At 52.1% G+C, this 16,142-nt stretch overlaps 1 protein-coding gene across 3 annotated transcripts; it reads right to left on the bottom strand.

Moving 5' to 3' along the window:
• Positions 1 to 192: 192 nt before the first annotated feature.
• On the bottom strand, positions 193 to 15,810 carry LPCAT4 (lysophosphatidylcholine acyltransferase 4). Of its 3 annotated transcripts, XM_073308542.1 has the most exons (15): positions 15,709 to 15,810; positions 9,894 to 10,036; positions 9,545 to 9,765; positions 5,703 to 5,768; positions 5,251 to 5,363; positions 5,089 to 5,149; positions 3,918 to 3,976; positions 3,801 to 3,835; positions 3,601 to 3,655; positions 3,407 to 3,489; positions 2,591 to 2,716; positions 2,264 to 2,387; positions 1,588 to 1,686; positions 1,004 to 1,160; positions 193 to 570 (listed from the first exon to the last, which is right to left on the bottom strand). In XM_073308542.1, the coding sequence occupies exons 1-15, from the start codon at positions 15,796 to 15,798 to the stop codon at positions 431 to 433; spliced, it is 1,572 nt and encodes a 523-aa protein (XP_073164643.1). In that variant the 5' UTR covers positions 15,799 to 15,810; the 3' UTR covers positions 193 to 430. The 3 variants fall into 3 exon arrangements, with proteins under 3 accessions (XP_073164643.1, XP_073164645.1, XP_073164644.1); XM_073308544.1 differs by lacking the exon at positions 2,591 to 2,716; XM_073308543.1 differs by lacking the exon at positions 5,703 to 5,768.
• Between the last annotated feature and the right edge of the window lie 332 nt (positions 15,811 to 16,142).

Raw genomic sequence — 16,142 nt, 5'->3', positions numbered from 1 at the left:
CCTTGAAACCACCATTGAAGTTTCACGATGTGGCATGAAGATGACCTTGAAACCACTGTATTAAATGTGAAGGCCCAGCCACAAGGCCCTCCGACACCCTCTTTTCCAAGGAACGCAGATCAAAACTGCCTTTGCTTTAAAAGTTAGTGTGTGTGTATATATATATATAATATTTTCATAGAGATATAGATATTTGATATATAAAATAGCATTTGTTTGCATTTTACAAAACAGAAGAAAAAACCCAGCCCATCCGCTTCACTCCAAAAAATAAAATAAATTCCAAAATAATGAAAATAAAATAACCTCCCCTCCCCCCAAAATTGGCTGTTTCCTCCCCATTTCCTGAAGCCCTGAGTTGCTGGGTGTGTCCCGGGTAGCAAGTGTGCTGGGGAAGGGGTGTCACTGTATGGTGAGGGTGGGGCGTGATTCAGTCTGCCTTACTCTTGGCGGGGGAGAGGCCGTTGGCATGGGGGGCGTGGGCTCGGCGGGCGGACACCGGGAGGCACAGGTAGGTGCTGAACAGCGGAGCATAGTCGGGGTGACACAGGGCGAAATCCTGGAACTGACCTGGCAGGGAGAGAATGAAGGAGAGGGAGAAATAGCCACTGGGCTGGCTCGGCCACCCATCTGTCCATCTGTCCGTCCGTCTATCTGCCCCCTTCCCCATCCATCAGTCTGTTCATCCACCTTTCTGTCTGTCTGCCCTCTCTTCCATCCGTCTGTCTGACCGTCCATCCATCTGTCTGCCCTCTCGTCTGTCTCTCCGTCCATCTATCTGCCCTCTTGTCTGTCTGTCCATCTTTCTGCCCTATCCTCTTGTCTGTTTGTCTGTCTGCCTTGCATGTTTACCCTCCCTCTCTTTCTCTCTCTTCTTCCCCCCATGTCAGTTTCTCTGTCTACCCATCTGTCTGTCTGTCTTCTGGGTCCCCCCAGCTGTCTGTCTGCCGGTCCACCCCCATCTGTCTGTCTGCCAGGCCCCCATCTATCCGGGGGTGCTCACCGATGCTCAGCCCGTGGTGGGGCTCAGCCCCGCCCAGTGCAGTGTAGAGCTTGGCTCCGTCGGCCCAGGGCGTCCCCAGCAGCAGGCGCAGGATGGCACAGAAACCCTCCCGGGACAGGCGTGGGGGCCCCTGCCCGGCCCCCCTTTCGCAGAATAGCTGTGGGGAGGGGGAGAGATGGTGTGAGCGGGAGAAAGACCGCACACAATCCCCATGTCCCCAGTCCCCCAATACTCCCCCCACAGCTCCCATATCCCCCCGCCCATGACTCCCAGATATACGCCACCCAGAGCCCCATATCCCCCACAGCCCCTTCATCCTCTCCACATCCCCCAGATACCCTCACCCACAGCCCCCATATCTCCCTTCAGCCCTTAGATCCCCCCGCACTCCCAGATACCCTCCATATCCCCCACACATACTCCCCCATTGCACATCCTCCAACCCCAGCCTCCCCCGCCCCACCCTCTATATCCCCACACATACCCTCCCAGACCCCTCCCCCACATACTCCCAACCCAACCCCCCATAGCCTCATCCCTGCCCGATTCCTGCCAAAGCCCCTCCCCCACTCCCTGCCCCCAACCTCGAAGGCCAGGAGCGTGAGGTCCTCGGGGCTGCGTCCCCCCTCCAGCGCCTGCAGGGCCAGCCGCACCGCCCGGGCATCCACGGCACCCCCCGGGTCCTTGTGGACAGACACACAGATGGGGATTACTTCTGGACACAGAGCCCCCCACAAGCCCTTCCTCTGCCCAGGGTGCACTCCTATGCACCCCGGGGCAATCCCCCTCCCTACCCCTCCCCCACCCCTGGGGCAATTCCCCTCCCTGACCCCAGGGGCAATTTCCCACCCCCTGGGGCAATTCTCCACCTCTGCGGCAATCACCCTCCCCTCTCCCACCCTGGGGCAATTCCCCACACTCTGGGGCAATCCCCTTCTCCCCTACCACACCTAGGGCAATTCCTCACCCCCTCCGGCAATTCTCCCCCTCTCCCCCAACTCCAGGATCAGTTCTCCTTCCTGACCCTGGGGCAATTCTCCAACCCCTGAGGCAATTCACCTCCCCTCCTCCAACCCTGGGGCAATTCCCCTCCCCCAACCGCCCCCTGAGCAATCCCAGTCCCCCACCTCTGGAGCAATTCCTCTCCCCTCTCCACCCAGGGGCAATTTCCCCCAGTCCCTGGGCAATCCCCTTCCATTCCCCGCTCCTGGGGAGCTCTCCTCCTCAGCCCTCTCCTGCTCCCTTCCGGCCCCCCGGTACCTGCTGGAAGTAGGCACAGAGCCCCTCAGGCACCTCAGGGTGGGGCAGCCCCAGCCAGCGGGCAAGTTCCTGGCACCCCAGAGTCCCTGCTCCACCGTCAGGCAGGTTGCCCCCCGTGATCCACCTGCAGGGGGATCCCGATGGGGGGGGAAGAGGGGTCAGAGACACGGGGCAGCACAGCCCCACCCCCAACATAGCATTGTCCCTCTGTCTGTCCCTCCCCACTGCCCATCCATCCTCCCCCGCCTCTATTGCCACCCCTCCCCTCTTCTCCCAACCTCCCCCCACCTCCTCCTCCCTCCCTCCCTCTGTCTCCCGGCCCCACACCTGGCCCTCCGCAGTGCCCTGTCCAGCTCCCAGAGCCGGGGCTCCAGCGCCACTCGCAGGTGCCCGACCGCCCGCACCGGCAGGGTCCCCACCAACTCGCACTCGGTGGCCGGGATGCCCAGCGCCCTGTGGGGAGACAAGGGCAGGTAGTGGTCAGACCGAGGGGTCCCCCCCACACCGAGCCCCCCATTGTGTCCCCCCGAGTGCCCCTAACCCCACTGTACCCACTACAGTGCCCCAACCCCCATACCCCAAACAACCCATGTACTTCCCTCCAACCCCTCATACATACCCCTTGCATACCCCTCAGAGCACTGACCCCGCATAACCTCCCGAAAAACTTTCCATGTGGCCATGCTGACCCCATAACCCCCCTGCCAACCCCTCCAAGGACCCCCATGCCAACTCATCTGCATACTCCTAAATGGCCCAACCCCCATATTCCCTGCTTCAACCCCATCTGAGTACCCTGATAACCCACCATCCCCTACATTGTAGCCATGCCAATCCCCTGAGGCCCCAAACACCAACCCCCCCATGCCCTCCCATGCTCCCCTCACCTGCCTCCAGGGATCCTGTGACAATTGCTGCCCACGGCCCCCTCACACCAACTCTCTGGTACCATGTGCCCCTCCCATGAACGCCACACCCCACATAACCCAGACACCCTAGGCCCACCCCCCGGTGCCTCACGCCAACCTCCCCACCACCGCCTTATCCCAATATCCCTTGCCAAACCCCATGGGGGCCCCCATCCTACCCCCCTGCAGTGACCCCCAAGGGGAGCCCAGTCAGCCCCCCAACAGGGCCACTCACCGGGCCATGGCTCTCTGCACATTGCTGGCATAAAGGGTGGGGTTGATGCTCTCCTCAGCGCTGGGCTGATAGACGGGGAGGAACTGCAAAAGACGATGGGGTTAGGGGGCAGCAGGGAGTGTGTGGGGAGCTCAGCTGTGGGGCATTGGCCCTACTGCCCTGGAACGGCACTAGGGGGTGCTGTGCAATCTCACCTCCACTTCCACGGTGGTGCAGAGTTGTGATGCCGTCAACCAGATGACTTTGAGCCTGGCGAGGGTGAGAGAGACATGACACCCCAAGTTAGTAGTCCAAGAGTACAGCAGGGAGACAGACAGACAGACACACAGCAGGGCTCATTCCTTCCAGCAAGGGGCAAGAGACAGATAGACCCCCTCCCCCATGCATAACTCACACTCCGGGGCCTTGCCACGCCCAGGTTGTCGAGTCCTGCCAAGAGAAGAACAGAGGCGTTGGTTGTGCGGCCCGACCACACCATCCACCCAGCCCATTGTCCCTGCCAGACACTCACCAGGCTGTTGGGGTACCGGACAAGGATGGGCTGGATAGGAACCCCGGCAATGAAGGCACCTGGGAGAGAGAGAGACAACCTGTTTACACCAAGGCTTTCACTCTGGATTTACACGGAGATGCAGAGAGAGGTGTAGGGTGTTACAGTGTCACCTGTGAGGGGGGACCAGTCTCACCTGTGGCCATACACACACGCAAGGAGTTATGTCAGGCACACAGAGAGGTTAACAGCCTTTCCACTGAGACTCACCCTGTGGGTTATTGTCATTTGCTCTGGGTTTACACTTGGGTAACTCTAAGTTTACACAGTGTTTACTCGGATGGCTACTCCACATTTACACTGATTCTAGCTTTACAGTGGATTTTTGCAGCGTTTACTTGGAGGGTTACTCTAGATTGACACTGAGGTTACTCTCTGCTTCTTCTAGCTTCACACATTGGGGGTTAGCCAGCATTTACACTAAGGCTGCTCTACATTTACATTGAGGTTCACATTTCAGTTTACATAGATTGGTTCTCTAGAATTGCCCTGAGACTGGCCACATTTACACTGATGATTGTTCTGGGTTTACTCTGTGCTTCAAACAGAGCAGCTACTCTCAATCCACACAGTGAGTTATTCCAGGTTTACACCAGGTTTACTCTATGTTTCAAACAGAGCAGCTGCTCTCAATAAACACAGCATCTTACTCCAGATTTACTCTGTGCTTCAAACAGAGCTGCTGCTCTTGATTCACACAGCATGTTACTCAAAGTTTACTCCAGGTTTACTCTGTGCTTCAAACAGAGCATCTGCTCTCAATACACACAGCGTGTTACTCCAGGTTTACTCCAGGTTTAAGTCTGTGCTTCAAATGGCATCGCTACTCTCAATCCATGCTGTAGATTACTCCAGGTTTACCCTTACCATATACAGGGGATTACACTGTGTTCCACAACGACGTTTCCTCCCACCACACCCAGTGCAACTGCGCTGCTCACACTGGAGTTTCCTGCAGCTCCAACTGCCAATCTCACCCCCCCCAGGCCCAACCCCGCAGGGAGGAGTCTCTGGGCTCGAGAGTCATTACACCCAGGCCCTGCTTGGCCAGCGGGAAGGAGGTCCCAGGGTGGGGGTCGCCCTACTCCCCCACACCCTTGTGTGAGCCAGGCTGTGCTGCCATGCCTCATACCTGGCTTAAACTTCAGTAAGGCTTTCTTGTTAGAGCAAGTCCCCTCGGGGAAGAAGAGCACCTGGGGGAGAGTAAAGGGGAGAGTGTCAGATACCCGGGAGGGGAAGGGGGGGGTGATCCAGGGGAAGGGATGGGAATTGCGGGGGGGGGGACCAGTCTCACCTGTGGCCATTTTCCCTGGGATGTGGCCCGTCTCTTCACCTCCTCTACCACCTTCTTGCGAGAGGCTGGGTCATGGCGGGACACCAAGATGGCTTGGTTGAACCGGAGCAAGGCTGAGGGTGGCAGAGAAATGGGTGAGGGGGCCAGGCCATTGGGAAGGGGACAGACCCACCACCACCACCTGCTGCCACCCAACCCCAATGGAGCCACCACAGGTCCTCACCCTGGGGCCGCCTCTTCCCCCTCCCCTCACTCCCCATCCCCTCTCCTCCCTCCTCTCCTCTGCCCTGCTGCCATCCACGAGCCCCTCTTTTACCCACTCCCCATCGCCTCCTTTCACAACCCCTCCCCCTCCTGCCCCAAACCCATGGTGCCGTCCCCATTAGGGGAGACACCCACCAAAATGGGGAGGATGAGATATCGCTGGACCCAGCTCTGTACCCCACTGTTACCTATCAGCTCTGTGTTCTTGGGGAACCAGGGCGCAGTACCCAGCCTGTCTGACCCCCCGCCAGCCTCTGCTTGAACCAAAATCGATCAGAAGAAAGATAAAAAGCAATGAAAAGGCAGTGAGAGACACACCTAAACCCCTGGAATAAGGGTAACAGGATTAAGGAAACTCCCCTAGCCTCATTTGCATTGAAGATGGGACAGGGAGGCATCTCCATTAGCATACAGAATGGAGAATAGAGAATCCAAGGCAAGAACCGCATGGAACTCTGGGACCAGAAAACCAGGGAAGCGCACTGCATGATGGGGGATCTCTGCTCCAGATGTTAATGAACCCACACCTGTACATACCCAGCTAGGTAGTTATCAGACCAATTCTAGTAATCAATCCTTCATTAGTATCCAAAATAGTGAAGCTCCCTAATTGCATTGTGAGCTCCCTCCAAGGAACACCGCCCAAAGCCAGGAATGATCAGTTCCCATTGTCTAGCCTGAACAAAACAACTTTGGTAGAATCATAGAATATCAGGGTTGGAAGGGACCTCAGGAGGTCATCTAGTCCAACCCCCTGCTCAAAGCAGGACCAACACCAACTAAATCATCCCAGCCAGAGCTTTGTCAAGCCTGACCTTAAAAACTTCTAAGAAAGGAGATTCTACCACCTCCCTAGGTAACGCATTCCAGTGTTTCACCACCCTCCTAGTGAAAAAGTTTTTCCTAATATCCAACCTAAACCTCCCTCACTGCAACTTGAGACCATTACTCCTTGTTCTGTCATCAGCTACCACTGAGAACAGTCTAGAGCCATTCTCTTTGGAACCCCCTTTCAGGTAGTTGAAAGCAGCTATCAAATCCCCCCTCATTCTTCTCTTCCGTAGACTAAACATCCCCAGTTCCCTCAGCCTCTCCTCATAAGTCATGTGTTCCAGTCCCCTAATCATTTTTGTTGCCCTCTGCTGGACTCTTTCCAATTTTTCCACATCCTTCTTGTAGTGTGGGGATCAAAACTGGACACAATACTCCAGATGAGGCCTCACCAATGTCAAATAGAGGGGAACGATCACGTCCCTCGATCTGCTGGCAATGCCCCTACTTATACACCACAAAATGCCATTGGCCTTCTTGGCAACAAGGGCACACTGTTGACTCATATCCAGCTTCTCGTCCACTGTAACCCCTAGGTCCTTTTCTGCGGAACTGCTGCCGAGCCATTCGGTCCCTAGTCTGTAGCGGTGCATGGGATTCTTCTGTCCTAAGTGCAGGACTCTGCACTTGTCCTTGTTGAACCTCATCAGATTTCTTTTGGCCCAATCCTCTAATTTGGCTAGGGCCCTCTGGATCCTAGCCCTACCCTCCAGCATATCTACCTCTCCTCCCAGTTTAGTGTCATCTGCAAACTTGCTGAGGGTGCAATCCACACCATCCTCCAGATCATTTATGAAGATATTGAACAAAACCGGCCCCAGGACCGACCCTTGGGGCACTCCACTTGATACCGGCTGCCAACTAGACATGGAGCCATTGATCCCGACAATCTAGCCAGCTTTCTATCCACCTTATAGTCCATTCACCCAACCCATACTTCTTTAACTTGCTGGCAAGAATATTGTGGGAGACCGTGTCAATAGCTTTGCTAAAGTCAAGGAACAACACGTCCACCGCTTTCCCCTCATCCACAGAGCCAGTTATCTCGTCATAGAAGGCAATTAGATTAGTCAGGCATGACTTGCTCTTGGTGAATCCATGCTGACTGTTCCTGAACACTTTCCTCTCCTCTAAGTGCTTCAGAATTAATTCCTTGAGGACGTGCTCCATGATTTTTCCAGGGACTGAGGTGAGGCTGACTGGCCTGTAGTTCCCAGGATCCTCCTTTTTCCCTTTTTTAAAGATGGGCACTACATTAGCCTTTTTCCAGTCGTCCGGGACTTCCCCCGATCGCCATGAGTTTTCAAAGATAATGGCCAATGGCTCTGTAATCACATCCGCCAACTCCTTTAGCACTCTCGGATGCAGCGCATCCGGCCCCATGGACTAGTGCTCGTCCAGCTTTTCTAAATAGTCCCGAACCACTTCTTTCTCCACAGAGGGCTGGTCACATCCTCCCCATGCTGTGCTGCCCAGTGCAGCAGTCTGGGAGCTGACCTTGTTCATGAAGACAGAGGCAAAAAAAGCATTGAGTACATTAGCTTCTTCCACATCCTCTGTCACTAAGTTGCCTCCCTCATTCAGTAAGGGGCCCACACTTTCCTTGACTTTTTTCTTGTTGCTAACATCCCTGAAGAAACCCTTCTTGTTACTCTTAACATCTCTTGCTAGCTGCAACTCCAGGTGTGATTTGGCCTTCCTGATTTCACTCCTGCATGCCTCAGCAATATTTTATACTCTTCCCCGGTCATTTGTCCAGTCTTCCACTTCTTGTAAGCTTCTTTTTTTTTTTATACTCCCTTGTGCCATCAGTTTACACATAAATCTAGTGTCTCCCTTGAACCATTGTTGTTTCTCTACAAAACCCCCTACCCATGCTCAAGTAAGTGTTCTGATGCCTGGATCCAAACTCTGTAGCAGTTCCACTGGGACTTCATCGTCTCCTGACTGATCTCCTGGGGGCTCTGCCTGTCTCCAGCCCTCCGGACCCTCAGCTACCACCAACACCTGGGACCCCCAATCGATTCCAACTTCATGGAGTGGTGAGAACCCAGCTCTCTCTCTCTCTCTCTCTCTCTAGGTATAGCCTTCTGACCCTGCCTTGTGTGACCAGTTATAGTTTTCTAAACATGACTTTTAGAATCAAAATTAAGTTAGATTTAATATTATAACTGTTTTGTTTGTTTGGCTCCCCTATGGTTAATAACTTCCATGGTTAAACTGGTTGCTTCTCTCTCTCTCTCATGGGTGTTTTTTGGTTTCCCCATTCGCTCTGCTGCAACGCGCCTCATTCCTAAGCTAAAAGATCCCTGACGTGCCCAAAACGCCGGGGGGGTTTGCTCATCAAGTGGGTTACAACCAGAACAATTGTAATGTGAAAGTGGGGATAGAGACGTGCTGACCCTGGGATGTATGAGGGTGGCAGCTTGGAAGTGCTGCTCGACCCAGCCTGCTAGGTCCAGGGACATATAAGGGGTCGGCTTGGGAGTGCTGATTAACCTGGTCCTCTCAGAAATGCTCTGTTAATGTGTGTGTGTGTGTTTGTCTGATTCTGGGGCTGGAAGAACCCAGCCCTGGGGAACCTCGGTCCTGCAGGATGGCTCCATTGGGAGGGAACTTGCAGCAGGGAGAAGTAGAGCTCTGTATGAGAACACAAGTGACACAAGCAGTACATTGATAGAAGTAGAGAACCCCCCTCCCCCCAACCAGAAGAGTAACCCTAATAAATGAGCATACCCCAAACTAACAGGCAACGCTGGTAACACCCACTTCCTGCCCCATCCCCCTGTAGCTGGAGCCCCATGGACCCTGCTCCCCATTCCCACCCATGACTGGGATGCTCCTTCTGGAAGGGTCCCATGGGGGGAACCATCCAATGGGGAGACCATCCAATGGAAGGGCCCATATCCCCACCCCACTCTAGCATGGGCCCTTCCATCCAATGACCCCAAGGTCCCTCAATGGCATCATCCAACGGGGAGACCATGCAATGAAAGGGCCCGCCTCCCCACCGTGCTCCATGGGGACCGTGCAAAGGAAGGGCCCATCTCCCCTCCCCACCCCAGGGTTCTCGTCCATCCAATGACCCCAACAGGCATCATCCAATGGACCCTTCCATCCGATGACCCTAATGTCGCCCATTGGCATCATCTAATGGGCAGACCATGCAAGGGAATGGCCCATCTTCGCAGCCCCTCACCTCCAATGACAGGCACATGGAGGTTCTCCGTGCGGGAGACCACCATGGGAATGTCACACGGCAGCAGAATGATGGGGTCGAAGAAGGTGGAGTGGGGGGCGGCCACCAGGATCGGGGCCTCCAAGCGTGATGCCCGCTGCCCCCGCACCCGGATCTGCATGAAGCCGAGGAGGAAGAACATCAAACGGCTCAGGAGGTAGACGGAGCTGTAGGAGATGGAGCTGAAACGGGAGAGATGGAAATGGTGGATGTGGGGGAAGCACAGGGCTGGGCTAGCAGGGGGCTGTGGGTCAGGATTGAGGGACACCAGCAGTGTGTGGTGGGGGTTAGGGGGCGGGTGGTCTCTTACCTCCTCCAGTCCATGAGCGGCTCTTTCAGCTCTTCCTCGGACCTGTGCAGCACCTGGAGCAGCGCGAAAGGCCAGATGAGGAAGAGGACAATGAAGGCCAAGGCCACGCGGAGTGGGGCCAGCACCGTTCCCAGTAGGTAGAACTGCAAACCAATGGGAGAAACATCAACCCCCCAACACTGACTGCCCGGGCGCCTCTGGGCAGTGCGGGTGACAGGATCCCCTCAGGTCAGCATTGTAGGGCTTATCTCCACCAGCAGGAGGCAGCAGGGTCCCGCACTCACACACATACACACAGAGTTCACCCAGCCTGGCAGGTTTTCTGGGCCTGGCCTCATTGAAAGGAGCCAAGCCCAAGGACTCCCCACAACACACCACACAGAGCACTGTCTCCTTAGTGTGTACTGTCCTGGGGCTCACGCCCACAGGGCAGAGAAGGGGAGCCCCAGGGAGGAGTTACAGGCCCAGGATGGCAGCCAAGGGGCAGCTGTCAGCAGGGGATTGGGCAGGGGTTGTGATCATGTAGCAGGGAGTTCCAAAGGCCTGAGTACATGTAACACAGTCACAGTGATTTTGAGCCATGCTATGTTAGCTTGGGTTACACATGCCTGTTGCTCTGTGTGTGTGCGTGCGTGCACTGTGTAAGTCTTGTGTGTGTATTGCGTTATTTTCTGTTTGTGTGTGCAAGTACTTTGTACACTGCAAATGTTTTGTGTCTTGTGAATGTTTTGTGTTATTTTCTGTTTGTTTAGTTGTTGTGTGTGCACGTTGTGTGTTTGTGTATGTTTTGTGTGTCATGTTATTTTCTGTTTGTTTCATTTTTTATGTACAGTGAATGTTTTTGGTTTATTGGGTTATTTTCGGTTTCTGTGTTTAATTGTTTTGTGTACTGTGGATTTGTGTGTATTGTGTTATTTTTTGTTTGCATTTTTAGTTGTTTTGTGTATTATGGATGTTGTGGGTGCACTGTGGATGTTTTATGTTATTTTCTGTTTTCTTGTTTAGTTGTTATTGTCATGTGTTTATTGTGTATGTTTTGTGTGTACTGTGCTATTTCCTGTTTGTGTGTTTAGCTGTTTTGTGTACTGTGGATGTTTGTGTGTTTGAATATTTTGTGTCATTTTCTGTTTGTTAGTACACAAACAGCTTATGTGTGTGTTGTGTATGGTGTGATTTACTATTTGTGTGTTTGTTTATTTTCTGTACTTGTTTGCATGTGTGTTTTCCTTCACTGGGTACATAGGGATGCTGTTGATTCCATTTGATCTGGGGCTTTTTTGGGTTTCTTTTGGCTTTTTTGCACGGTTTGTGTTTTGTGGTCCGTTTTCTGAAAACGATTTGACATCCGGGGCCAGATTCATCAATCTCCTTCTGTCTGTTTGCATCATTATTAATACATATGCTAATTATACTAATCACAGCTCCACACAGTCCCCTACGCAGCCAGGTGCAACCCCAGTTAATGATTAATAAATAATAATACAAGATGCTTACGTCAGTACTTTGCTAATTCAAGGCCTGTACTAATCATCATCATAAATATTATTAAAGTAGAAATTCTCGGCTATCACTGGATCAACCTCCAATTCACACAAAACTTTATTAGCATTAATAATAAAACAATTGATGTTGTCAATATAACCTACTCTGGGATACTTGCTGTGTATTTTACGTTGCTATAACTTTTCATTTCCTATATTTTAATAGTCAGAACTGCCTCAAATTGCACACCTTAAATGATGGCACAGAGGGAAACTGAGGCACCAAAGGATACATTTTTAAGGGCTCTGAAATCTCGTCCTTGTTCCGAACTTTATATACTTTGAATACACCTTTGCAGCACTGAGATTTCATAAACAATAATAGTCCATTTTTCATAGAGAAACATCAAAATTTGATCTAGACAACCCTAGCAGTTGCTGAATTAAATGATTAACAATAATAATTACAACGGGAAGAATTAGGGATTTGGGCATCTCTTTGGGAAAAGTAATTTGGTTCAATTAGACCGAAAATGGCCATTCTTTTTGTTGGGGGTCAAACGACCCATTTTGTTTATATTCTGACCATGGTTAAACACTTTTGGCTCTTTTCTAAAATAACAATAAAATAAAAACAAGAAACTAAAATGAAAGGACATTTCAAAGCGAGACCCAGAAAATCAAAACATTGTGTTTCCAAAACGTCAGCATGAACCCAACTTGATTTATATTTGTTCAGTTTGTTTGTTGCTATAAGAAACAATTTGGTCAAATCGACATGAATCCACTCAATATTTCAGTGTTATTTTTCACTGAAAAAGGGTTCAGCTGAAAACCCAGCTCTAATAATAGTTAATAAACTCAGCATCTTTGTGGCCAGTCCCACCTGACACAACATGAACTAATAATGTTAGTAATAAAGATAAATATTGTGAGTTCAGTTTCATCAGAATAGGAAATGGCTAAGGTACTTTGACTCCAAATGGAAATATTTTTTTTACGGATAATTGTTCTTAATACACAAACTTCAGGATGTGACCCATTCGATCCCTGAAGATGCATAACTAATTAGCACCAAGAATAATTAGTATGATTAACTTTAAGGTCGAGTCTCCGCCCTTGATCTAAGCCAATACAAAATGAAATACAATTCATAATCAGGATATTGATTAGTAACAAGTTTGTCTGTCTGCAAAACTAACAAATTAATACGCTAATACCTAATAATAATAATAATAATATTCAAAGTTAAACAGTTATTAATACTAGAGGGTTCTCAGAATAGGAGGCAGTCTATGCCAGCTAATGGCAAATGGAAATTATATTAATATTGAGGCCAATAATTATGATTAGAGACACTCCAGGACTTGCGGTATTCAAACTCAATGGATGCAAAAGTAAATGCTGAATTCTGCCTGCACCTACACACGAGCTCGACGTTACTAGCAGCCACAAAGGTGAGCCCGAGGCCAAGTGTTTGCAGTGGAAATAAACACTTGTAATAGTAATGATAAATTGTCATATTCCAGAAAGTGGGCACCCCACGCTCGTCAACAGGGTGAGGCATCCTAGCATAAAGTTGGGAGATGGGTTAGGGAGAGGTTAATAACTCTGGGGCAATTTCATCCGGTCAACTCCTGCAGATACCACACGAATGAATAACACTCAGTAACGCTCCAACCCTCCCTCTCTGTCATTAATAGCAGCCCAGTGAGACACGCCAGGCCAGCTGAAGCCCAATTGCAGTAATACAAATATTAAGGTTAATAATGACTAATGCAGAAACCCGAGTCATTGGATAAGAACCATTGACTCTGAGCTCTTTGGGGCAGAGATCGCCCACAACCAGGGCTATTAGGCGCTACCTAATGCACCTAATAAATAATTAACAGAACCTGGCGTCCTGGGCCACAATTGGGGTTCCTACGTAATACACCTAATAAACAATGTACAGAGCCTGATGCAACAGGGTCCTGGTCCATGACTGGGTCTGATAGTGCTACCGTAATACACCTAATAAATAATAATTCATGTCACCCCAAGAGACGCAAACCAAATGAATAATTATCCATCTTTAGTGTCAATGTCAGATGACTCAAAATTAAACAGCAATATGAATTAGAGAAATAATGATTATTAACAGGGATTTTACACAGTGGGATCCTAGATGACCCCAAATGGAAATAATTGGCGTATTAAGGCTAATTCATCATTAATAGGGGATCTCTAGATTTGACTTAGCCCCCCTTGGTTCGAAATCAAGGATTAGCCCTCAATATTATCTGAGCAGAGTTTTGCTACCCATGTCTGCTAAAAATGGACTAACAGTATGAATATTAACCCTATTTATTAATAAGAGGAATTTCCCAGCTAATGGCAAGTGAAAATAATCTGTTTATTAGGGCTTAGAATAGGGAAACTCTATAATTTCTTAATAATGGAAACTCTAGGATTTGACTTGATCCCAATGGCTGCAAATTAAAAGAATGGATACAGTTAATGATTGTATTCATCGCTACGATTAATAGAGATTTTTGATTGTCAGTTGCAGCTAGCACCCTGGGAATCCTGAAAAGACTGAAACGGTTTGCTTCAAAGCTGTCAAAATGAATACATTTGATTTATTTATGTCTGAAATATTTTTTTCTGGAATAATATTGATATGTTGCTCATAATAATCTACGGTTATTGCTAATAGGGATTCTTTGGAATGGCAGATGGCTGCTCCCAGCAAATATAATCCAAGCTCCCATAGCACCTAACCCCCTTAGGCCCCATAGCAACACTCCCAGACAGAAATATTAAGTCTACTAATTAGGAATACAGCATCCCTGGCATGTGCTCCTCCGCATCCCCCCCAAGGGACCCCCCTCAATGTCTGACCTATAATAACCCTGGAGCAGAGGGCCTGTTAGAGCAGAGCAAGCCCTCTCCCGCAGGGGAAGGCAGGGGGTACAACAAGGGGGGCTGTGAGGGGGGACAGAGAGGATATGGGAAGTTGGAAGGTGGAAATGGAGAGGCTGAGAATGGAGAAAGATTGATAAATGCAGGGGGTGTATAAAGAACAGGAGGACTTGTGGCACCTTAGAGACAAACCAATTTATTTGAGCATGAGCTTTCGTGAGCTACAGCTCACTTCATGGGATGCATAGGGGGTGTACCGTGAGAGAGAGAGAGACAGAGAGATGGGGCCATGCGGATGGATGGATTAATGTGAAATAACACAATAATAGTGACAGTAAAATAACGAGGTAAACCAGACACAGCTGCTTAGCTGGTCCAGACCGGCCCCTGGACCCGGGTGCAGCAAGGGCCCATTCACACACACACACACACCCCCCGCGGGGATCTGGCCCTCAGTGCACTGGCTGGAGACAGGAGGCCCCTAAGCCAGAGATGCCAAACCCTCCAGCAGAACTGACGCCTACAGATACTAAAGCCATGTGAGGGGCCACTGTACAGCCTGTGGGAAAATCCTGCCAGCCCTGGGGCTGTGTGTGTTGGGGTGGGGGGGCCGGGCTGCGATCCCAGGGGGCTGCGGGTCGGGAGTGAGGGGCACCGGGCAGGGCTGGGGCGTTGCCTCGGGAAGAGCCTCTAGAGAAACAGGATGTAAATAAACCAGAGGAAAACGAAACAGAAAGGGAAATGGAAGCAGATGCCCGGCTCCTCCCGCCCGGCAGCGGGACCGCCGCGCCCCCGTACCCGGGCCCCCCAGATCTGGGGCGGTCCCGGCCCCCCTGCGCTGGGCCCGGCTCCCCGCAGCGCAGCCTGCGCTAAAAACCAGCCAGGGAGGCTGCCGCATCCGCACCCCCGAGCCCACGAGACACTGCCGCCCCCCCAGACACTGGGATGCCCCCAGTACACCTCCATCCCCTCCCATCCCCCCAGACACTGGGAGCCCCCCAGTACACCTCCATCCCCTCCCATCCCCCCAGACACTGGGAGCCCCCCAGTACACCTCCATCCCCTCCCATCCCCCCAGACACTGGGAGCCCCCCAGTACACCTCCATCCCCTCCCATCCCCCCAGACACTGGGAGCCCCCCAGTACACCTCCATCCCCTCCCATCCCCCCAGACACTGGGAGCCCCCCAGTACACCTCCATCCCCTCAGACACTGGGAGCCCCCCAGTACACCTCCATCCCCTCCCATCCCCCCAGACACTGGGAGCCCCCCAATACACCTCCATCCCCTCCCATCCCCTCAGACACTGGGATGCCCCCAATACACCTCCATCCCCTCCCATCCCCCCACGGAGACTGGGAGCCCCCATCCCCCGCCCCTAACACAGACATCTCCCAAACACCCCCCAGCCCCACCCCCCTGCCCCTAACCTTGGCTCTCTGCGCCCCCGTCAGCCGCAGCTCGTGGACGAAGGGGTTGGGGGCGCCCCCCCCGTCCCGGCCCCCGCTGCCCCCCTCCATCGCTGCCCCCACCCCGCCCCCTCCGGGCTGGGAGCTGTGGCTGCCGCCGGAGCCAGGGCCTAAGTGATGGGAGGGACGGACAGACGGACAAGGGGGGGGGCGGGACCAGGGCGTGGTGTCCCGGGCTCAAGGGGCTGGGCTACGGGCTGGTTTAGGCAGCATCTCACTCCTGTACCGCTCCATCCACCCCTCTGTCTGTCCCTCCATCCCCCTGTCTGTCCCTCCATCCACCCCTGCCTTTGCCCCTCCAGCCCCCCGTCTGTCCATCCATCCCTGTGTCTGTCCCTCCAGCCCCACGTCTGTCTATCCATCCCCTTCTGTCCCTCCAGCCCCCTGTCTGTCCC

The sequence above is a fragment of the Lepidochelys kempii genome, chromosome 13, assembly GCF_965140265.1.
Source record: "Lepidochelys kempii isolate rLepKem1 chromosome 13, rLepKem1.hap2, whole genome shotgun sequence".
Classification (NCBI taxonomy): Eukaryota; Metazoa; Chordata; order Testudines; family Cheloniidae; genus Lepidochelys; species Lepidochelys kempii.
The sequence above is the reverse complement of the archived record's forward strand: the minus strand, read 5'-3'. Positions and strand labels throughout refer to the sequence as shown.